We start from the raw sequence: 23,713 nt of genomic DNA, 5'->3' as shown, positions 1-23,713 counted from the left end.
CCAAGGCATGTGTACACCATAAACCAGCTCCTGTTTACTTACTGCTGGCTGGGGGAGGAGCATCAGCTCTTCAGGTCAGCTTCCTGGGACTGGAGAGCAACTGCCAGGAAGGCCTCCCATCAGGTATGCACAGGTCAAGGGCCAACAACAGGTTCTCTATGTTCAGGGGACAGGCTACACCTTCCTGAAGCCAGCTTCCTAGGTTGATGAGCTCAGAACACCAGGGGTGGGGTGGGTATGTGCAATCGATTGCTGCTGGTTGAGTGTCCACTGACAAACTTCAGTGTGGTAGTCAGGCAACATCACCCAGAGCTGCTGGAAGGGAGAGCCAACTTGGCAGAGGGTGTGGTTGCTGTACTAGTCTTAAGAGGACTTCTAAAGGTCCTGGGCTTCAAAACTCCTCCCTCAGACTATTATCTCACTAAGGCACCCTTTTTTGTCCCTTTCTCACAGCAGGAGAGCAATTTTCCTTGGCTGCTTTGTGGCACGGAGGCAGGAGCCTGGTGTACAGCAAACACCTTCTGAGTAACCTGTTCCTTGTGTGGGAAGCAGAGGGACAACCGAGCTCAGGCTTGCAGCACGATAGACTGCTGACAAGGTGAGAGGGGTTTGCTGAGGCACTTGGACTCCTCCCATCAGGTTGAATAGGAGGCTGGATGCCCTCTAGACCCTCTGCAGGTAAGGTCCTGGGTGAGAAGGCCTTCCCTGGTGAAGATGCAACATCATCTGCACTATGTGAGCAGCACGAGGCATGGCCCAAGGCCACCCTGGCTTCTGGTAGCATCCCTCCTCACATGAGGCTGACAACCACGCCCTTGGGCACGTACAAGCTCCAGTCACAACTCAAACTGGGGACCTTATCCAGCCCAGTCTGCTCTGCCTCGGTGTGAGATTAGACTTAAAACCCTATCAAACCTGGGTGTGGTGATGCACATCCCAGCACTTGGGAGGCTGAGGTAGGAGTTGTGCAAGTTTGAAACTGCTGGGTTCCTGTAGAGTAAATGAGGACTTGGAGAACCAACACCATCCAAACGGAGAAGACACTCGAAGGCCTGCAGATGGACTCTCATGAGTAAACATGGTCTTCTCTGACTTGTTCCCCTCTTCCATGGCTGGGGGTCAGACACCCAAGCCTGAGACAGATGCTGTTTTGTTTTTCTTTTATTTATCTACATTCAGCGGAATTCAAATGTACTGTCTGAATGATCCAGACATACCAAAAAAAAAAAAAAAAAAAACTCCACTGCTTTTTTAAAATAAAATTTTCACTTATAAAACTTAAACACTAAGCATTAAAATGATGAAAGCTCATTTAACTCACTTCACAAAAAGCATTAACAGATGACGTATCCCTTCTGCAACTATTTGAAGACACCTGATGGAACTCACACCAGGCATAAACAGACAGAGGGATACGGAACGGCAAGAACTTGGAACACTAATCAGACAAGGTGTAATGGTAACTAACAAACCACTGAAGACACGGAGTCCAAAACACAGCTAAATAGGGGTCACGGCACAGGTCCCAGGGACCACCACACCTCACAGCGTGGCAATGTCAGCAACGTGGACAGGTGGGCACTGGCCCAGTGGACATGGCAACTGGTGATGTGCAGACTCAATCTCCCAAGACAAGTTGGAGGCAGAGGTGCAGAAGGTTGAGAGGGGCAGGCAGCCTGGGCCTTTATCTGTACTGGTAGTTCATGCTGTGTTCTGTGTTCCGACTGTAGCCACCCTGTGAGGACTGGTAGGAGCTGGCAGGGCCACTGTAGCTCTGGCTGGACCCAGGGGAGCTGTAGTTTGACTGTGATGAGTAGCCTCCTGCAAGATGAAAGTGGCTTAGAGGACAGAATTGTATGCTGAGGTGGCAGCTCCTGTTCTGTCATACAGGCCTCTCTCACTCACTGCTACCCTGAGAAGTGGGACAAGCCTCTAGGGGCTGATGTCAAGTGTTGACTTTCTGGCCAAAGAAAGGAGCCCCACCCACAGCTCACTTCAATCCCCTCTGACACAAACAAGTGGCTCTTTAATTTGGTGCCACCACCTAAGAACCTGAGCTAGTGTGGCAGTGCACACACAGCTTTAGGAGTGAGTGTCTCAGCACTCAGGAGGCAGAGGCAGGCACATCTCTGTGAGTTTGAGGCCAGCTTGGTCTACGGAGCTACACACAAAAAATGGGTGGGAGGGTAGAGTTGGGCAACTTGAGGTCTCTGGCTTCTAAAGACTGAACAGTAGTTATGGGCCAGAGCCCAGGCTCCCCAGCCCCCAAGCACAGTCACTAGCAGTTGACAGTATAGCCTCAGGCCCAGTGCATTCCTGTCAAGTCCTGTGCCTTCTAAAGCCCTCAACCCAACCCAACCCATGTGGGCCCACCTTGTTTGCCTTGGTATGAAGAGCTGCCTCCGGAGCCTGCACCATAGCCTCCATGTGAGCCCGTGTTGTAGGATGATGACCCGCTGGAGCCATAGCTGTTGCCTCCACTCCGGCCTCCACTCCCACTGTAGTCTGAGGGAAGGAATCAGTGTGATTAGGGCCTGAGCCAAGGAGAACTGAGGTAGGCAAGGGCCTTAGTGGCAAGCCTGTCAGTCACACTGCCCTGGTCAGGCTTGTAACCCACTCTCTCAAGTCCATCTGTCTAACATCCCACCTCCCTCTGCTTCACCTTCCTGCCATCCACACCGTGTATTTAGTCCCCAGTCCTTCTAATGGCTGCTCTCCTGTCACAAGGACAAACTCACACATACTCAATCCTACTGGGCAACAGTGTGCATAAGGTTCTGAGACCCGAGCATGAGGATGGCTAAGGAGCTGGGAAGAACCTTGACAAGTCCCAGGATGTCAACAGCCTCGAAATTTCTAACCTGGTTAACTAGCCATAGCCTGGGGACAGAGGCCTCAGCCAGAGGTGGAGACAGGGAAGAAACTTATAGCCCAAGGTGATGCTTTCAGGTTTCTCCCTACCTCCCCACCCTCTCAGAGTCAAGACCTCACAGTTCCTGGCTAGAGCTGGGCTTCTTGCCATCCCCAACCAGGAAGTGGACCCTGGAGGTCAACTCACTGAGTTTGCTGTCGTAGCTGTAGTCAGAGCCCCCACCACCACCAGGGGAGTTGTAAGAGTTGGAGTAGGAGGAGTAGCTGCCCTGCCCATGGCCATAGCCTTTCTGCTTGCCCTGTGGCGTGCCGTAGCTGCTGTACTGGCTCTGGTTGTAAGGTTGCTGCTGGCCCTGGTGGGACTGGTAGCCCGAGCTGTAGGAGGCTTTCTGCTGGCCCCCATGCAGCGGCTTCTTCCCAGCATGTTTCGGGGGTACTGGTGAGTTGTAGCTGTCTCCTTGGTAGTAGGAGCTGTAGCTGGATGAGCCACCACCTCCCCCGCTGCCTCCACCACCGGCATTCCCAGAATGCCCTCCATTGCTGTAGAACTGACCTAGACAGGGAAGCAGCAGATTAGATGGATGGTCCCAGGGTGAGGGCTGGGAGGGGAGGAAGGAGCAGTCATGGGCCCTGAAGGCTGGCCCGCAGCCGACTGCTCACAGCAGCGAGAAAAAGATTGGAGCACAAGGCTCTGCTGGTCGAGGCAGCCTGGCTTAAGCCAGCCCAGCCTTCAGCTCCACTCACCCTCAGCTGATGACAAGGGGTCTTTGCCAAGCAGCAGCACGACAGCAGCTTTGCAGATGTCAACATTACAATGAGATGGGCTCCGAGCGTGGATGACATTCAGGACTAGCTGACGGCTACCCAGATGTCCCCAACGGTGACAGGAAAAGCAAAGCACCCAGAAGCAGTGAGCCACCCCCTTTCCCCTCCGTGCAGGAAATGAACTCAACAGGCCTAAGTCTTGGGGACCCCAGGAGGAGCTGCCCTGCCATAACCACCATGCTTCTTCAAAGACCAAGTGCTCTTAAGACAGTGAATTGAGACTCAGACACTTGCCAAGCTTCCGTCCTCCCTTCCTGTGAAAGACACAGGACTGCAGGCACAAAATGGGTCCCCAGGCTCATGAGAAGGCAAGCACAGGCTATGATACAATGTCTGATGGGTCTCAGTGGCATGTCTGATGAGCTAGCACTGTGGCTGGCCAATACAGTCTCTGGCCCCCACTTCTAATCACTGGGTTTGTTACATGTTCCCTATTGGAGACTTTGGTGGAATGACATGGGCTAGGCTAGGCCATGGCATCACTTCAGTCCCACTGAAGAAGGGAGTTCCTATCTCCAGGCAGGCTCAAGGGAAGCCAGTGCTCAACGGGGTCCTTGAAGTTCCTAGAAGCCTGGATTCCCAGAGTAGGTGCCTCAGCATGCAGACCTTTAAGCCCAGTGAAACCCATTAAGCCCTAGACAGGTAGAAGGTTAAAGGGATGCTCCCACAAAGCCTGTCCTTCCTTCCCAGGTTGAAAACTAAGGGCACCACCCTTTCCCTTTGCCCCCTCGTGGATGCACACCTCACACCCATGCTGATGCTCCCCCAGCTACCAGCACAAGCACCAGGAGAGGCAATACCCCTGTGCAAGCCCTCCTCTAGACAGGTCTCTCCCACCCCTGTCACAAAGCCACAACACTGCAGGAGGAAATATTCCACAATGCAAGAAAGCAAACACATGGAGACTCAGTGAGGATACTGGGAAGCCAAGGGCTCCATCACTCCCCACTCCCCAACCCCACCCCAGTACCTCCTCCAAGCCCTGCCCTGGCTTCCCCAGGGTCCTTTGCTGAGCAACTGAGCTGCCTGCTTGAAGCCAGGCATGAATGAAGACTCGAGTACGGAGGGCTCATTATTTTAACATGTATTCATTTAAAAAATAATAGTAATAAGGAAGGGTAGGTCTTCAACGTCATTCAGAACTATTTCCTGGTATAAAAAGACATTATTTGCCAACAATAACTTTCTAAAAAATAAAAATAAAATAAAATACATCATGCAAAATCTTAGAAAGTTTCACTGACTTTTCGAACCTTGGGGAACAAATCACACAGTAAGCATTTTGACCACTTTTTGCCTGAATAAACGTCAAATCTTGCAAGTCAAGGCAGGGGCAGTTCTGCAGCAAAGACTGCAGAGCGGAGGCCTAACCACAGTATCACAAGACTCCCCACGAAAAGGAAGGGACTCTGTACCTTACACACTGGGACAAATTTCTAGGCATACAGATTCAGTGTCTGTGTGCCAGGCAGTGTAGACATGGTGGGGGGGAAGCTGGGCAAAACCTCTGGTGATGTGTCAAACTCTTCCAGCTCATTTTTAAAGCCCCATTGTGAAAAAGAAAACAAAGCCAAAGCCAATCCAGGAGTCCGTCACTGACGCTGCAATCAGGACTTGCAAAATTTTACCGTTATTCCCTCCTCTCAAGCCTGTCTCATTTCTCACACAAGTAACGGAAGCACAGTTTTGATGCCTTTGCAAGTTCACTTTCTTAACTAAAAGCAGCCACAGAACCTCCTCGCCCCAAGGACCCACCAGAGCATTTACAAAAGGTGGGAGGCCCTGCTCTATGCAGTCCACAGTCCTGGCCGTCACGGAGGTTTACATGCTCAGTAAAAAGGCAAGGAAAGAGTCAGCTATTGTGGATTCACATGTGCTGAAACAGTTTCATCACTGCCAAAGGCATCAACCAGATATAGAAACTTGTGAAAAGGTTAAAAATGCATACAAAACCTGCTGTAAATTAAGACAAAGGTAGATTAAAACGTGCCATTATCTGTCTCTTTAAATAAAAGAATGCTTTCCATAAAAAGCAAAGATGGGCTTTTGCCTTGATGCTGAACAACGCTGGCTCTAGAATTCTGTGCAAGGCTGCACACACACACACAAAAAAAATCTCTGAGAAAAGGGTTTTTCCACTTAGTGTGAACTTCGAAATGACCAAGTTCAAAGGCAAATTCATGATAGAAACTGCCATTGTCTTAAGTCTGCAGGCTAACAGTTTCAGACAGGCTGCGGTGGAAAGCCACGGTTGAGAACCCCAGTGAAGCACAGGGACACAGCACGGACACTTTGGGTTTTGGAGTTGGAGGAAATTGGAGTAAAAAGTTGATTTTGTGTCAATACTTTTAGACGCTCTAGGAAGCCCCAAAATCATGATAGCCGTAGCAGTCTGTGAAAAAGTCACCTACAAAAGGGGGAGACAGAGCAGAGAGAAGAAATTAGAATTCTTTTGAAAAAGGGCACAGAGCGCCACATTTGAAATTCAGGTTTTAGATTTCTCTGCTCGTGTGACCCCCCAATGAAGGCTCCTTCTCAAGACAAGAGCGGTGCACGGGCAGGAAGGCGCATTCTCAAAGACTGGTGCTTAAAGCAGAGAAATTTAAAATGCCGACTTCAAAGGAACTTAAGTGGCACACAAAGGGTGTCTTAGCATTAAAACTGTCAAGGACACACTTTGGGGACAGGGAGGTGGGGGTCTTGAGGGCTAGCTAACCTAATCACCGCAAAAAGGTACGGCTGGTGGCCCTGATCCTCAGAGATGCTGAGGCCAGCACCCTACCCTAATGAGACCCAGACTATGCTGCCGCAGCTTCCCAAGTGCAGACACAGAAAGTGCACACTTACTGTAGCCTGCTGTGGCCGAATTGCTGCTGTACCCATAGCTTCCATATCCAGCACCTGCAAAAGAACAGACAGGTTACAGGGTTACATGCACTCTCCCTGCGTCTTCCAAGGAAAGGTATGCAATCATTCTTAGAGTAGGCCAGTAGGTGACATGAAAAAGGTCCCTCACCAGCATTCATGTAGCCTCCTCCATGGTTGGCGCCACCAAATCCTCGCCCCCGTCCTCGCCCTCGGATGTTACCTCCTCGGCCCCGACCTCGGATGTTGGGAGGTGGGGGCACTTCGTTATGCATGGGGCCTCCCATGCCAAAGCCAGGGTTGTGTGGCTAAAAGAGAATGCACAGGAATGGGGTTTGCCCCACCTTCAGATCATCCACATTCCCACTCATGGTCAGAGGGGTCAAAGGTAAATCCTCACCTTGGCAGCAAATTTGGGTCCACCTCGGACAGGAACTGGGGTCCTTTTCTTTTTGTTGGCTTCAAGAGCAAGAGGGGCATCAGGGAAAAGCTTTTCTAATGCAGCAAGTGCAGCATAAGCCTTTGCCACCTTTTTGTTTGAACCAGCGCCTTGAAACTTCTGTCCGTCCACCTCAACCTGTAAAAACAGAGCATGTGGGGGCTGAACTAACCCAGCACCTCTCAAAGCCTTTCTGGAGAGGACCAGGCCTCCCCCCAGAGCACTTCTTTCCCAGGAAGCTCAGAGTTGCCTCTAGCCTGCCACCTGCTTACTCACCTCCATAACAAACCGTTTGTCGTGGCTGCCCCCTGTCTCAGAAATGAGCTCATATTTGAGGCCACGTCTCTTCTCATTAAGTTCCATAACAGGATTCTTGCCATGCTTAGTCAAAATCGGACCCTGCTATTTGACGCCCTCGGGGAAAGCACAAACAAACAAACAGACAAACCCACTAAATTAGATCTGGGAACTCCAACACCCAGAAGGCAAACATTCACTGGCTAAGCCCTCTCATTTGAACCCCTAACTAGATCTGGACCCCCTATTGTATGCCAGCTGGCACGTCTCAGTGAAACAACAACTCCACCCATGTCGTTCTGGCTCCCTGGAAACAGGGTTCTGGGCCGAATGACTCCCACAGCTTCCTGTGCAGGTGACTTGCGTAAGATCTGGCAGATTTTGATTTGATTTTTTTTGATATTGCAAAACATAACTATATACCACAGTTTCACACAGGGACAAGGAAGATAGCTCAATGGGTAAAGATGCTTGTGCCACAAAGCCTGATAATCCAAGTCAGTCTCTGGAACTCACACAGTAGAAAACAGACTTCTACAAGATATGACCACTTAATATATGCTATATGGATGCTTAGGTCCTCATTTGTTCCCATACAATAATGGATCTAAGAAAAAGATTATAATAACAAAATGAAATTGCCATGGAGCTTATTATATTAAAGAGGGAAGAAAAGGTCCAGGGACTAAACTAACTCAGAGTCTTAAAGCACTGGCTGTTCTCCAGGGAACCCACATTTGGTTCCCTGCACCTATATGGTGGCTCACAACTTTTTAAAAATTCAGTTCTAAGGGCTGAGGGCACTGCACACATGTGCTGTACAGATACACACACATAAGAGAAAAATGAAGGGGGGGAGGGTAGTTTAAGCCTGAGAACCAGGTATCCCAGTTACAAAAAACTAAAAACTGTAAAATAATCTCAGACTGTGTGAAGAGATTTTGGGATTTCACACTGGGCCACAGGATGAAGGAGCCTGACTCTGTTTTTGCATGTAAGGACTAGTGACCCCCAGCTCTGTCCTGGCAATAAGTTGTTTCTAGCACCCATCACGCATGCAGCGCCATCTCTAGCACCCACCAGAGGCTCACCTCAGTAGTGGCATCTGAAGGGAAGACAGAACTGGGGTTGGAGACAGCTTCCACCACAGGGGGTGGGGCCACTACTGCTGGCTTCCCATCTGACTCCTCAGCGGAGTCCTCCCCCTTGCTGGAGTCTCTGCCTTCAGCGCCTGTTGGCAAGCCCATGTCCTGTAACACCTGTGGAACAGACAGACCCGGGGCTCAGGTGAGGAAGGCTTGCAGCACAATCCCAACTGTCTTTTCTCTTTCAGTTCCTCGAGTTATCTCTGATCGTATGATAGATGTAACTTGTCAAATTATCTGAAAATCTAACTACTTATATTTTTATACCCTTTCTTTTTTTTTTTTTTTTTTTGGTTTTTCGAGACAGGGTTTCTCTGTGTAGCCCTGGCTGTCCTGGAACTCACTCTGTAGACCAGGCTAGCCTCGAACTCAAAAATCCGCCTGCCTCTGCCTCCCTAGTGCTGGGATTAAAGGCGTGCGCCACCACGCCCGGCTTTTTATACCCTTTCTGAGATGCATGCTATAAGCCTGAAAAACCTGAGGCCAAAGTGAGAAGTGCACTTTCTGTTAGGAAAGGAATACTCACACTTACCTTCACGGCTACATGAAGCTTGGCGGTCTTTTTAGATGGCCCTGAGGCTTCGAAGGTACTGCCGTCTACCTCCACAGACATGGTGAAGATTGGAGCATGAACAGGACCTGTCTGGGAGATCAGCTTGTACTGCAGCCCTGGCTTCAGCTGGTTTAACCTCATCAGGGCATTCATAGCTTGGGGAGGCTCAGCCTTCTCCTCTGAGAAGAGAACAAGGCAAGATGGGATGAAGCTTCCGGAACCCAGAAAAGGCAAGGCTGAGAGACTGCCAGAACCTGCTGTGGCAGGGGGACTCACAGGAGCATCTCTCCATCTGGGCCTGTCCCTGGTTTGGGGGGAAGTCAAGAATCAAGAAAGGTTGTCTCTCACTCTGAATCTCAGCTTAGACTTGAAGTCATGGCAGTTCTCTCAGCTTAGCCTCATGGGTGCTGAGATTAGAGATGTGGGCCATCAGACCAAGACATTAAGGTTTTTACAATACATAAACATCAAGGGCAGCCTGTCCATAGCCAGGACAAGGATAAGTATAGCTACATTAACTGACACCATGTGTGCAAAAAAAAAGAGGCCAAAGAGCCTACTGTTGTGAATAAAGGCCTTAGAGTTCAGATCTTGAGAACTCACGGAAAGGTAGATGAGTCAGCCTGTCTGTCTGTCTGCTGTCTGCTGTCTGTCTGTGATCTCTGTACTCCTGTGACTAGACAGGAGATGAAAATCCAAGAATTCCCAGGAAGTACATGAGACAGCTGGTCTGGACCCATCAGCAGTGAACAATAACGACACCTTGTCTAAAACATGTTTGTCCTCTAGCCTCCACAAGAACACATGACACATGCACATTCACACCCATACAAAAACTTTTAAAATATATGGAAATTTAAAAAAATTTTAAGCTAGCCAGTAGTGGTAATGCCTTTCATCCCAGCCCTCAGGAGACAGAGGCAGACCAGACCTCTGAGTTCAAGGGCTACAGAGAAATCCCACCTCAAACAAAACAAAACAAACAAAAAACCCACAATGAATGAATAAAGTAATAAAGGCTTTAAATATGTTTTTTTTAAAAAAACAAAACAAAACAAAAACAAAGCAGGGGGCTGGAGAGATGGCTCAACAGTTAAGAGCACCGACTGCTCTTCCGGGAGTCCTGAGTTCAAATCCCAGAAACCACATGGTGGCTCACAACCATCTGTAACAAGACCTGATTCCCTCTTCTGGTGTCTGAAGACAGCTACAGTGTACTTACATATAATAAATAAAACAAATCTTAAAAAAAAAAAAAAAAAAAAGCAAAGCAAAAATAAATAAATCAAAGCACACTCCTGCCACCTCCCAGGTAAATGGAGCAGGAAGGAAGGGCAGTGTCCACAGACCAGGCACATACTCGTACCTTTCTTCTGGATCTTCTTTTTCTTTTTGCTGGGAGACTTCTCCTCCCCATCCTCTTCCATGGGGCGTTTCATGGGTGTGATAGCGTAGGTGGTGCTGGGGGGAATTTGAACTGAAAAGGAGATCAAGTGAAAGCAGCTGAGACATGCAAATGGCACTCTAGAGAGAACCCGTCATCAATGTCTGTGTGTCCTTACCAGTGTAGTCCACCGGGTTCTCATTCTTTGGTTTCTTGGGCATTTTGGAAGGCAGGGGGTCCATTCCCAGTACTTTATGGAGTTGACCAAAGGCAGCAAGCCGCAGAGCATGCTATAGAAGGGAAGAAAGTCTGACTCCGCTGCCTCATGCTATAGTGACTGTGTGTGTGCTTACTAATGCCTTCTGAGATGGGGCAGGAGCTGGAGGGCTACTAACAGTCTCCCCTAGGTCATCAAGGGGTCCCCTGACAGCCAGGGCAGGGCCTGACAGCTCGGGCCCAGCCTTGCTGTGGGGGAGGGCCAGCCTGTGACCACCCCCCTCAAGATGAGTACAGGAAACTCCAACCTGGGGCTGGCTGCCACATGGAGTCAGGTGTTAGACCTGCAGGGGAAGAGCCCCACTGCAAAGCTGTTGCCCACTGCCCTTGCTGTGCCAACACAGCACACAAGCAGGGTGGAAGGCAGACAACAATCACATGTGGCACCAGAACAAAGAAACAGCCCAGATTGGAGCACCCTGTCTCAGAGACACCATGCCTTTGCCTTGGTCCCCAACCTGAGCCTATGATCCAGGGGCTGCCCTTCAAATGCCCAGTAATGGAACTGGGAGCCAGTGAGTGCAGACTGGGTAAGGGCTCACGTTGGCAATGGCGACGACTATACCTGCGCACTCTGTGTGATATCTTCCCGTTGCTGTCTGTCTAGATGCCCAATAGCATCAGTGGCTTCTTTTTCACAAGGGTCATAAATGCCAGAACCATCTGAAGGCAGGAAACAAGGAAGATATGCAGAGGATTATCTCTTGTCGTCTCATTAGAGTTGTTGGCTGAGGGAACCAGGTGTGTTACCCCCCCGCGCCCCATCCACACCCAGCTCTGGAAAACACACCGAGCTCAGTGACCCACTCGGCATCCAGCCCTTGACAGAAATAAATCATGTGCGTCTCAGAGCAAGAAAGTCACGTGGGAGTGGGTCACCTCGGGCCCCGGGTCCGCCCTCTGATTCATGGCTGCGGACCCGGCACAGGGCTGGATATGATGGTGCAAGAGGGTAGGCACGTGCTTTGGCCCTAGCAGGGGGACATGGAGCTGCTGTAGCCCTAACCCAGTCAGTGGACCAGTGAGGCAGTGGCTATAAGGCCTTCATCCCTGTCCTTTTCCCTGTCCCTTGAAAATCACAAGGCCCCAACCTGGCATTACGATGCCGGATGCCAGGCACTCCAGCACTCTCCGCAGGGCTTCACCAGCACCCATCGGCCTATTGGCAGTGCCGATGGACTTCTCACACAGCAGCTCCAGAGGCTAAAAAGCAAGAAGTACAATGAGCTTCCAGATGCAGAAAATGACATCCCAGGAACCCTATTCCCGGGTCAGAGAGGCTAAGGGGTCCCAAGAATCAAAGCTAGCCAGTGAGGTGAAAGTCCAGTATCAGACATCCAGCCGGGCTGGCAGACTCTCACAGGCGCAGTGTGGGGCCAAGGAACAACACTGAGGACCTAAGTGGGTAATTATGCTTAAAATGTAACCACTAGAAAGGACGTTCTTAATGGCAGGCTGTTAACAGGCAGCTGGCCAGGCGTGGTGGCGCATGCCTTTAATCCCAGCACTTGGGAGGCAGAGGCAGGCGGATTTCTGAGTTCGAGGCCAGCCTGGTCTACAAAGTGAGTTCCAGGACAGCCAGGGCTACACAGAGAACCCTGTCTCGAAAAACAACAACAACAACAAAAAAAAAACAAAAAACAAACAAAAAAAAAGAAACAGGCAGCTGTCGGAATAGACCTCAGACCCTTGTTGGCAAGAGGTTCAAGGATACTTGCACAGCCATCCTAAGATTAGTCACAGCAGACTGCCCCGCCAGCTCCCACCTCCTCTCTGAACTATGTCCCCCACAGAAGGCCCTAGTCTTGCTTCTATCCCAACCCAAGGTATCAATGATCACAGCAGCAGCCACCCAAGCCAATAGCCATGAAGCTATGTGAAGGCTACACTCTGAAAGGGCCTGCCTGGACAAACACTACCCCCACCCCTAGTCACAAGTGTGTCTTACCCATCCTCTGAGGGGACCCCAGGTGGGCACTCGGGTACACAAGTCCCTTAGGACACGGATGACAATGACACATGACTTCAGCCCATTGGCTCTGGCCTAGAGGAAGAAAGTGCAGACTCTTCATACTCGGGGCACCACGGAGGACACCAGGCAAACATGAACAGCTTGAGTCTCATGGTGCTGCTTTGCCAAGGGTACACGATGCAGGGGTACAAAGCCACTTGGTAGTATGTGGCCAGCATCTCACGCATTGCCTATGTGGAAGCCTGTTACCCTTACTGCAAAGCAGCCCACGCTCGGCATGAGCCTCCTGGGGCTGTCAAGTCAAATCGATTGAGGCGCGCTCCTTTAGCAGCTGCACGCCGCAGGTGCTAACAAGATCGGCTACAGTCAATGTTATAGACACTTTATGGTCAAAGTTAGCCATGTTGCAAAACTTAGGCATTCTCTACCAAAAGACAAAGAGAAGAACAAAATGCAAACCTGGAACCACTTGGCGTGTCGGAGGGACGCCAAGGCAGCAAGGCATTTCTGCCTGTCCAGAACGTCCGGGGGGTCGTTGACTGATAGCGTTTCTATTCATGGATGGAATAAGAAGACAAGGCACAGTTTGACCAAGGGGTTCTGTCAGGTACAAAGGGGATGTGGCAGCTTCCTAAAGGGCAGCTGAGTCTCCCACAATCTCAATTTGTGTCCACCCTGGACAAGGGAAGGAGAGGCTAAAGTGCCATCAGCTCTGCTCTGAGAGGAAGTCAGAAAAATTGGGAGGCCCTCTCCCAAATTTTAAACCACAGAAACAAAAACCAAAATCAAAAAAGAAAAGTTACTCTAAAAGGAACAATCGGTAGGGAAGGGAAAAGATAGGCTAACCCTATCTTCTAGTAGACATCCCCACGAATTAGCTAGGCTGGAATTTACAATAAGAAAAACAAAAACAAAAACAAAAACAAAAAAAGAGGTGGGGGAGTGGAAATGAACTCCCTCTCTGCTTCTCACAAACAGGCATCCACCTGTAGCGCAGGGGACCACCTCCGCCCACCAGGCGGGACTGCCCTAGCCCCAGGCCTTGACAGAGAGAGTCCTGTTGGTCAAAGGTCCAGCGTCCCTGAGTGGATAAGCTAAGAGGGCTTTGCTCACTGGCATCAGATACGTGTGCCAAGGGGAAATCAACAAGTCAACCTCCACTGCGGTACAACTAGGCTGTCGTTTGGCTCTGCCAGCTATCAAGGATTTGGATAAGGCCTGACAGCAGGCCCAGGAGGGCCCCAGGGAGATCAGTAAATTGTGGACTATGCATTTTAGCTTAGAATCTGAAGTGCAAAGACTGGGCTGGAAGACAGCACAATAGTGTAAAACCTTATCCAAAACTCTGCTGCTGCTGCTGCTGCTGGCCTCTCTAAAGCTCATAGAGTGCCACAGGCAGAGGCCAAACCAAAGACTGTGCCTGCCGCAGGGCCAGCCGATCACTACTCCTATGTGCCCTTCTTACAGAAGCCATCTGGTTGCTGCTAGCCACTGCAACACTGCAAGATTCCTAGGGGCACACTTTTTTCCAAGAGGGAAACAAGTTTAACAAGGAGATTCCAGACCATTCGAGGAGTAAGAGAAGCAAAACGGTACACTCCCTATGCACAGTGCTACTCACTTTTAGTGCCACTGCTGGGTCAAACTCCCAAGAATACAAGGCCGAGGGGAGACATGAATTTAGAGTAAAGGCAGTCAGAGCTACACTGACACCCTCTAATCAGAGCACTCCAAAACTGAATAGCACATTTGAGCAAGAGGGAACACCAAGTCTGCAATGTTCTGCTGGCCTCTCTCGGCCTTCCTACCTCCAGCTAATACTTTCTCCATTTCTTCTCTGACAACAGGGGAGGTCAGATGGATGGTCAAGGACAAGGGGGGCTCTTTTGTGTTTTTTATCACAATCGCAGCATCGTCCACAGACTGGAGTATTTCATACTTGTCTTCTGTTACAGTCTGGAGGAGGAAAAAAAGGTAGCTTTCAAAACACTTTCTCTGCAAGGCAATCAACAATTCTGACAAACTGTTGAGTCTCAGACTATGAATGTTAGGAGAGCCCCTATCTGGTCTGTCAGGAGCTGCACTTGGCTGGCCAGGTCTTTGGGCCTGTAACCCTGTAACCAAAGAAGCTATTTCCCACTAGGAGTATTAAGTGTAGAGGACCAGCATTTAAGAGACCTGAGGCAGGACAATGAGGTTAAAGCTACTAAGAGCCACCGAACAAGACTACCTCAAGGGCATAGAGTGAAAGGAGTCATTGCAGTTGCAGCCAGTCCAGTGACTTGGGAGACTGAAGCCAAAGAATCCCTTGAGCCCAAGAGGTCAAAGCCAGCCAGGGCAACAGAATGACACCAACAACAATGAATCTTAATTTAAAAACAAACAAGTATGAGAGTCAAACCTGAGCATTGGGGTACATGCCTGAAATCCCAGCACTCTGAAGACAGAGGCAAGAGGACACTGTAAGTTCTCAAACTTGCAACCTAGTCTACATAGGAAGACCCAGGCAAGCCAGGGAGGTAGGTACATGTCTATAATCCCAACACTCAGGATACTGAGGCAAGAAAACTGACTGACTTCAAGGCCAGGCTAAGATAACAAAGGGAGAATATATTTAAAACAAAACAACAAAAAGTTTTATTTCTCATTTCCTGAGGCAGGCTCTTCTTACCATATGGATCTCCCCACCACAACTTCAGAGCTACCTCAAGGCTTAAGATTCTAATTTCTAGCATGCACCTAACATGCCAACACTTCAAGGCTGTGTGGGAAGCCCAGCACCCATGACAGAGGGGAATCCTCAGCCTGAACAAGTTCCATGCTGGGAGAAGCAGTCAGCAGCCAACTTTGAAGAGAAGCTCATCCACTACTCCAGCCCCTAGCCAATGATAAAGACAGAGCATGTGCCTCCTGCAGAGCATCTACAGGGTGCTCAACAGTCCAAGCTCAACTGCTTTAATATGCTAGTTAACGCTAACTGGAAATTAGGTTTCTTTTATCATTTTTGTTAAAAGTAAAGCGCATATACTTTAGAGAGGACATGCGCCCTGAAAACCGATGGGCAGATTTAGATTTCTCAATCTGCATAGTTCACCTTCTGGACCAGGTAATGTCTTGCTGAAGAGGTTGTCCTGTATCATAGGGACATCCCTCCTATGTCCTATGTTTAAAGCATCCCTGGCAACCAATAACTGGGAGAAGGCGTGTTCATTTCTCCTATCTCCAGATGTCTAAAAGTCCTTAGAGAGAGTGAGGATGTCAGCTGTCAAGATCCACAGATACAGGAGCATGGACTTCTGTGTATGGACTAGGGATGGAATTGGGCAAACTCACCAAGGACACTATATGCACGTTGTGTGGTAGCCATTACTAACCCTAATGAACAGCTCTTCACAAAGCTCTTTAACAGTAAAAAGACGTAATAGGGGCTGGTGAGATGGCTCAGCAGGTAAGAGCACCGACTGCTCTTCCAAAGGTCCTGAGTTCAAATCCCAGCAACCACATGGTGGCTCACAACCATCTGTAATGAAATCTGATGCCCTCTTCTGGAGTGTCTGAAGTCAGCTGCAGTGTACTTACATATAATAAATAAATAAATAAATATTAAAAAAAAAAAAAGACATAATAACTGAAATCACAACTATGCGAAACCTTCAGCAGTTCTCAGGTTTCTAACATTCTACAACTGCTCCTCCAGATCTCAACTCGCACTACTGTCCTGAGCATGTGCTCAATACATTATGGAGTGTTTATTGGCACACAGAGATACTTTTCTTTGCAAAGTAGCAAGATTTAAAACCAATTTTGAATTTCTGTTTGCTATCTTTTAGTTAAATCCATTAAGACTTTCCTACAAATGCAGAATATGGCAGTGAAGAAGCTTCGCTATCTCTGGCTGCCCTGGGATCAGCTTCTACACTCCTGAATATCATCACATCATCCCCATCATTCAGACAAGTGTGATGTCAGCCACCGCAACTGGCCAGAGAGACCCACTCCTATAATCCAAGCACTCTGGAGGCAAGAGAAAAGAGATGGTAAGGCCAGCCTGGGCTATATGAGATTCTTTCTCAAAAGTCAGGGAAGGGAAAGTGGGCCAAAATGGACAGACTCTCAAAGAAAGTGGGGGACAGAGATAAACATATATCTGACTCAGGATCTGGCTTAGAAAATGTTAAATAAGTATTAAATACCACTACTTGTGCAATATTTTAGCAACAGAAGAAATGACTGAGGTTTTTTTGTTTGTTTGTTTTTCGAGTCAGGGTCTTACTCTATAGCCCAGACTGGACATATACTCTTCCTGACTCAGCCTCTTAAATGCTGGGATTACAGGTATGAGCCACCATGACCACATTCTCATTCTCCCTTCTCTACTCTACCATTGGACTCCCTGCAGCTGTAGCCAGATGAATGGAGTTTTAAGTATGTTCATGTCTGACTTCCCCATTCCATTCAGCCTACATATTTCTAGCCCAATAGCCCAGGCTTCACAGGTAGGAGTTCAAGGCTTTCGATAATTAGCAGACTGGGCACCACGACAGACAGCAGGTAATTTCCCAGACACTCCATGGCTCCACAGTGTCCTGCCTGTTATCAACATGAACACAAAGAAAGTGCAAGAGGGAGCCTGTTCCCTGGCACATGGCAGATAGGCTCCCCCTTCTTCTGACCATCTCTTCTCTACAAGAGCTAGGACCTCCCACCCCCTGGCATGAAGGTGGTGGTGGTGGTGACGATGACTCACAGTGAGCTGGATGGCCAGGTTGTCAGCCACCTTGTCCAGAAGGGCGGTTGTGGGCTTCTCCTTACAGAGCAGAACCAGCTCCAGATCCAAGTCCCCCTTGAGCAGAAGACCCTTGGCTACCAGGCCGACCCGCATCACGCCCCTCAGGGTCCTAGTCATGTGTTCCGCCTTCTGTTCCCTGAGAGACAGACAAAAGTCAGGCTCAGTGGGAAACCGACCTAGCTAGAACCCAGAGAGATGCTAGCTTAGCTGTGCCACATAGTGACATAGACCTGTAATCCCAACTCTCAGGGGGCTGAGGCAGAAAGACCTCTGTGATTTTGATGCTACCTTGGGCTACAAAATAAGTTAAAGGCCAGCACAGGCTATCCAGTGAGATCCTGTCACAAAAAAACACTAGATGAGCTAGGCAAGATAGAGGCACGCAGTGTCAGGAATTCAAGGGCAGGCTTGGCTACATAGTGAGATAGTAAGTCTAGGCTAAATGAGACCCTGCCTGAAAAGACCCAAGCCCTCCTCAATAAACATACACACACACACACACACACCACAGGGGAAGACTGACAGAGACAGAGACAGAGACTCACCCAGCCCCTTCTTTGCTCTCATCATCTGGGGGCGTGTCCATATTTTCTGCCTCAGAGAGCTCACTGTTGCCTTTCTCCTGCTCATCGATCCAGTCAGACACAGCCTTCAGGGCACGCTCAGTATGGGACACCATATTCTGTACAGCCTCCAGCTCCTCTTGTGTTGGGTACACTGAAGAATGCTTTGCCATCACATGGCGATCATCATTCACAAAAATTCTCATGGGACGCTGGAAATGCGAAAACTACGCTAAAAATGATGCAAGGACAGCCAGCAGCCCACCCTCACCTCAGTACCATTCCATCCTTCAGAAGACAGTCTATGGGAACGTGACCCAGGTCCTGAGAGGAGACTCTCCAGGCCACAGCAGGAATGGGGCACTCTACGTATCGCTATACTACAGTAGTCCCCCCTTATCCGCGGGGTACACATTCCAAGACCCCAATGGAAGCCTTAAACCGCGGACAGCACCAAAACCAATACGGTCTGGGTTTGACCTCTACACACACAGGTACGGTAGTTTAATCGGTCAATCGGGCACAGGAAGGGCTTAGACAGGACGGAATGTGAATGTTGTCTCCAAGTAGCATCGTCCTACTCACCCTTCTTCTTCTTGTGATGAAGTGATGATGATACAATGCCTACGTGATGAGATGAAGTGAGGTGAATGACGCAGGCATCAGGACGGTGCACAATTTAAAACTTATCAATTTTTTCTTTCTGGAAATTTCCACTTAATATTTTCAGACCGCGGTGGACCGCAGGTAACTGAAGCCGCGGGAATTGAGAACACAGCTAAGGGGGGACTACTGTATTCACATCGTGACACGTAATTATTTTAGAGAATTCAAATATCTAAGATAAAATGCTAGCATCAAATGCTCTGGGGACATGCTGTCTCTGTATATAAGTGAAGGAAAAGTGTTGATGACCAAAGAAAAAAAAAAGTCTTACCATTTTCCCCTCTTTTTTTTCTTGTAGTGTCTGGAAATCAGTCTTGGATTATCTTTTCAAATTGTGACAGTTCCTTGGTGTTACCAATACTTCAACTATAAGATCAGAAAACCTTTTTAGTTTTCAATACCCCAGAAATGGATCATCTCACAGCTAAATACTTGGTAGTAGGGATAAAGTTGCTAGCTCACAGGGTCTGCTCACAGCAGGAAACATCTGTCTTCCCAGGTAGACAAGCCAAAGCACCAATACAACTCACTCCAATTTCCCAATACAAGAACAAGGCTTTGAGAAGACAGACACACTGAAGTGTTTCTGTTTCCCCCTTCATTTCTTCCTATACAGCATGCAATGGGAGCCAGGAATGCAGTGGGGTGGTGGGGTAGTAGGGTGGTGGCCCACAACACAGATGACACAGTGTGTATAGGGGCAGGTTGTCAGAGTTTTCTGGCCCCCAAACTTCAAATCCTTTGGCTTCCACCTCCCAAGTGTTAGGACAACAGACATGTACCACCAAGCCTAGCTTAGACTCTTTTGCAGTCCTGGAACCAAACAGAACCCACATTCTGGGCATATGCTCTATTTGGCAAGTGTGTACTATATGCACACCAGTCTCTGTGAGCGCACATGGAGGACAGAGGTGGTATTAGGTGTCATGCTCTATCACTTCCCACTTTATCCCTTACAATAGAGCCTCTCACCCAACCTAGAGCTAGGTTAGCCCCCAGAAAGCCCTAGGGACCCTCCTGTCTCCGTCCTATCACAACCCTAGGGTTACATCCTCCATGAGACCGTAGTCTAGCTTGTCCCAAGGACACTGGACTCTAACTCAGGTTTTTATACACGTGTAGCAAGCTTTCAGATTTATCCATTAGGCCAGCTCCCCAATCCTAGGGTTGGTTTTTTTCAAGGCAGGATTCTCTATTATAGCTCGGGCTCCACCTAAAATTTTCTATACAGAGAAAAGATGACCTTATATTCCTGATTCTCCTCTATCTCTATCTTCCAAGTGCTAGATTACAGGCATTTATCACAGAAACGAGAAATTCTAGACTCAAACACTCATACAAGCTAAGCACATGCTCATTTCCTGGCTGCACTCCAGCACCAAAGTATGCCGGGCTTTATAAATAAACTAGGGCAGGCGGTGGAACAGGGTTGCTCAGTAGTAGAGCACGTGCTTAACACACTGCAGACACTGGGTATTATCCCCAGCACTAAAACTCAGAATGTAATATAAAGCTGAGCATGGTGGCACACACAAGTGATCCAGGCAGAGGTAAAAGGACAAAAGGAGTCACACAAAGCCTGATGACCTTCCTTCAGACCCTAGGGTCCACACAGTGGAAGGAGAGAAACAACTACATTCCTCAAGTTGTCCTCTGACCTCCACGTGGGTGACATACTATGTTCTTCCCCATGCACACAAATAAATGTAATAAAAAAAATAAAACATAATCTAAACATAAGATTAACAAGCTACCAAAATATGTTGTGGGTAGAAATATTCAACAAAATACAGGCGCTACTCCCAACCCCTGGTGAGGACAGAGACGGGAGTGCTGTGAGAGGGAGGCAGACGGGCACTGCAGAGCAAGTTCCAGCCAGCCATTGCTGTGAAAGGAAGACAGAAAGGGAGGGAAAGAAAAGGAAAAAGAAATTAAGAAAACCAAGGAACTAGGTGGTATACATCTTTAATCACAGCACTAAGAAGGCAGAGACATGAGGAATCTCTGAGTATGAGGCCAGGATCGACTACAAAGCAAGTTCCAGGAAAGCCAGGGCTATCGAGAAACAGAGAAAGGAAGGCAGGCAGGCAAAAGAAAAACAAAACTGTGCTCATTAGGCATGATAGTATTCCCTGCACGCAGAAAGCAAAAGTTAAGGCCAGCCTAGGCTATAACCCTATTTTGATAGACAGGGCAGGAGATAGATTAGTGGGTAAGAACACTGCTAATCAGATATGAACACTTGCAGGTGACACCCCAACACTCATAATGGAAAGCCTGTAACCCCAGCACTGTGTAAGTTAGACGGAAGATGGCTGGCTAAAGCTTTCTGCTCACTCCCTAGCTCCAGCTTCATTGAAGTTGCTTGTGTAAGGACTAAGGTGAGTGACAGAGCAGGACACACTCTCCTCCTCTCCCCTCACACACATGCATACACACCACATACAAAACGAAATCAAACACATATCAACCAAAATATCAAAATATATTGGGAAAAGGAAAAGGTAGGAGCTTTGACCCTTGAGGACACTGCAGAGAAAATTATGAGGGCACAAGGAGCTCTATCTCATGGAGCTCTATCTCAGAGAACCTTCTGTTTGCAGTGGGCTTGGGTTAATGCAGACTCATAACCAGTCCAAGTGCTGAAAATAAGTGATTACTAAGTGCATGGCCCTAAATGGGACATCTAGTCACTGGCTCCAAGGTCTAGGAAAGAGCAAAGAGAGTGGGCAGATAGGATGCTAAGAGGAGTAGGATGTGGTAGCAACACTGAGCATGTCTCCCTGAGATGACCTGGCCACTGGGACTACCTACCTGCACAAGACCTAGACTGCAGCCGGGTGTAGTGGCGCAGGCCTTTAATTCCAGCGCTCGGGAGGCAGAGGCAGGTGGATTTCTGAGTTCAAGGCCAGCCTGGTCTACAAAGTGAGTTCCAGGACAGCCAGGGCTATATAGAGAAACCCTGTCTCGGAAAACAAAACAAAACAACAACAACAAAAAAGACCTACACTGCTTGGGGTCTGTCAACATTTTAGCATAGATGGAGGAGTGGCTTATGAGGCCCAACCCTAGCTGAGGCCCTTTTGGTAGTTGCTGAGGAAAACGGAGTCATTTTCTTCAATGTTGCAAGCATTGCTAAGTTGCCCTTGCACCAGAGTATGGAACAATCCCACTACAACCACACAAACATACTTTTACAAGCAACCTTAATTAAAGGCAATGGGCTATAAAACAGCAACAAAACAAAACAACAACAAAAACCCTGCGGCAAGAAGGGACTTGTTATAAAGGACTCAGTAGGAATGTGACAGGGTGAAGAGGGAGTAAGAATAATCAAAATATGTACATGGACAAACTGTTAAAAAAAAATTAAAAAAAAATTTCTGGAAGGAGCGGCCAGCAGAATGGCTCAGGGATAGGAGTGCTGTCAGCTGAACCTCCTTAGGTGTGTTATGGTATGTGTACCCCCCCTACACAATGTACTTAAGAGGCAAATGAACATTTAGAAAAGCTAAGACGCCCAAATGTACAACACAAGGCAAAAGCAGTTACAATTCTGTAAGCAACATGCAAACTACAATCTACCCTACTCTTGTGCCCTACAAACAGTCTGACCAGGCTGCAAGTGTCTACCAGTCAACAGCTAAGCCCCTCCACAGCACTACTACCCTGCCCCATTACACCAGTGAGGCCTCTCAGCCACACTAGTCACCAGACACAATATAGGCACAACCCTCAAAAGGTATGAACTTCAAGAACTAAGTGCCAAGACTGGCCAGAGACTTTCCTAAAGAGCTTCAGAACTGCCTAGCAATCAACACTACCCAGTTAGAGAGTTAGACTAACAGCACAGCATGGTAGATGCAGAGTGCTGCAGAGGTGGCTCAGGAAAGAGGAGAAAGGCTTTGGAGGCCAATAGTGGGGCAAGGAGAGAGTGAAGATGTGTAGGATGATAAGAGGTCAGATGCCGGGCGTGGTGGAGCACGCATTTAATCCCAGCGCTCGGGAGGCAGAGGCAGGCGGATTTCTGAGTTCCAGGCCAGCCTGGTCTACAGAGTGAGTTCCAGGATAGCCAGGGCTATACAGAGAAACTCTGTCTCAAACCAAAAAAAAAAAAAAAAAAAGAAAAAGATAAGAGGTCAGAGACTAAGCCTAGGCTGTAATTGCTCCTAAGCAGGCACACATGGGGAAAGCCACAGTCCAGTGACCTGTCTGCCTTTCAACTTTCTATGGGGCTTCCTCCTTATTCCTGCATCACAGAAGGGCCCTGCACAACATCTTAAAAGCTAAGCAGGTCAACCTATGTAAGCCACAAAGCCCAAGTCGCTCTGACCCTTAGGATGGTAACAGCTCCTGCTCCTAACAGTGTTAGGGTCACCAGATGATGCGGGTTCTTCCCATGTAAAAATAGACTGGAATGCCATGCCCACTCTAGTGGTGATTCACAACAGGCCTGAAAACTGGAAGAGTCCTGAGGAAAAGAATCTCAAGGAGATTCAGCCTCCTAGAGCCCTGGCATTTTCAATAATCTATATACACGAACTCTATCCGCATGCTAATATGATATATACTCTCTTTCAATATTATTAATGCCTTTAAAGATTAAACTTTTACCATTGGTGAAATTCCCTTAAAGCCAGTGTTCCAACGTCCTGATAATTCCTTACAGCCAGGAGCTCGGAATTCAGCAACAAGGTTAACTGTTCATTAACATTTTAATTCACTTCTAGTAAAGACTGGAGAAACTGATTAAGCATCACAAAGAACAGAGCCAAGCCCAGGGCAAAGCTTAGAGCAAGCAGTGCGCCTGTGGAAGTTATGTTCATATGCAAGTATCTACCAAGGCCTAGGAAATAGGGGGGATGTGGTATTGCACTATTCATGAGATCTGCCAGAGCAGAACCCCCCAAAACAGGTTCTTCCGCTAGGCCCTAAGGAACAGCATAATGGAGGAATTACTGGGGGCCCCTGACAGCGGGGTTCAACTATTGACTAGCCTTGCACCTGGCTTCCTCAAGCTGCCTGGTCCCACCCCCTGGTCTTTTCATGTATTCTATTCTTTGTCTTG

The 23,713-nt window shown here is 48.4% G+C and overlaps 1 protein-coding gene across 7 annotated transcripts in view; it reads right to left on the bottom strand.

Moving 5' to 3' along the window:
* Positions 1-1,148: 1,148 nt before the first annotated feature.
* Positions 1,149-23,713, bottom strand: part of Ilf3 (interleukin enhancer binding factor 3) — a 39,084-nt gene continuing 16,519 nt past the window's right edge. For 2 of the 7 annotated variants that reach the window (XM_021207893.2, XM_029542972.1), the window contains exons 2-21: positions 18,917-19,011; positions 18,565-18,603; positions 17,962-18,191; positions 17,375-17,552; positions 14,436-14,583; positions 13,087-13,178; positions 12,604-12,699; positions 11,747-11,858; positions 11,221-11,318; positions 10,558-10,669; positions 10,362-10,472; positions 8,975-9,174; positions 8,389-8,556; positions 7,277-7,402; positions 6,962-7,138; positions 6,713-6,869; positions 6,544-6,597; positions 3,059-3,424; positions 2,374-2,505; positions 1,149-1,821 (exon numbers count right to left, since the gene is read on the bottom strand). In XM_021207893.2, coding sequence (XP_021063552.1) covers positions 1,685-1,821; positions 2,374-2,505; positions 3,059-3,424; positions 6,544-6,597; positions 6,713-6,869; positions 6,962-7,138; positions 7,277-7,402; positions 8,389-8,556; positions 8,975-9,174; positions 10,362-10,472; positions 10,558-10,669; positions 11,221-11,318; positions 11,747-11,858; positions 12,604-12,699; positions 13,087-13,178; positions 14,436-14,583; positions 17,375-17,552; positions 17,962-18,191; positions 18,565-18,603; positions 18,917-18,919 — 2,736 coding nt within the window. In that variant the 5' untranslated portion in view covers positions 18,920-19,011 and the 3' untranslated portion in view covers positions 1,149-1,684. Of the gene's footprint in view, positions 1,822-2,373; positions 2,506-3,058; positions 3,425-4,765; positions 6,104-6,543; positions 6,598-6,712; positions 6,870-6,961; positions 7,139-7,276; positions 7,403-8,388; positions 8,557-8,974; positions 9,175-10,361; positions 10,473-10,557; positions 10,670-11,220; positions 11,319-11,746; positions 11,859-12,603; positions 12,700-13,086; positions 13,179-14,435; positions 14,584-17,374; positions 17,553-17,961; positions 18,207-18,564; positions 18,604-18,916; positions 19,012-23,713 lie in introns of those variants that run through there. The other 5 variants (XM_029542975.1, XM_029542973.1, XM_029542974.1 and 2 more) reach the window with 5 other exon arrangements.

The sequence above is a fragment of the Mus pahari genome, chromosome 10, assembly GCF_900095145.1.
Source record: "Mus pahari chromosome 10, PAHARI_EIJ_v1.1, whole genome shotgun sequence".
NCBI classification, from domain to species: domain Eukaryota; kingdom Metazoa; phylum Chordata; class Mammalia; order Rodentia; family Muridae; genus Mus; species Mus pahari.
Note: the sequence above shows the minus strand (reverse complement) of the source record. Positions and strands in the feature narration are given on the sequence as shown.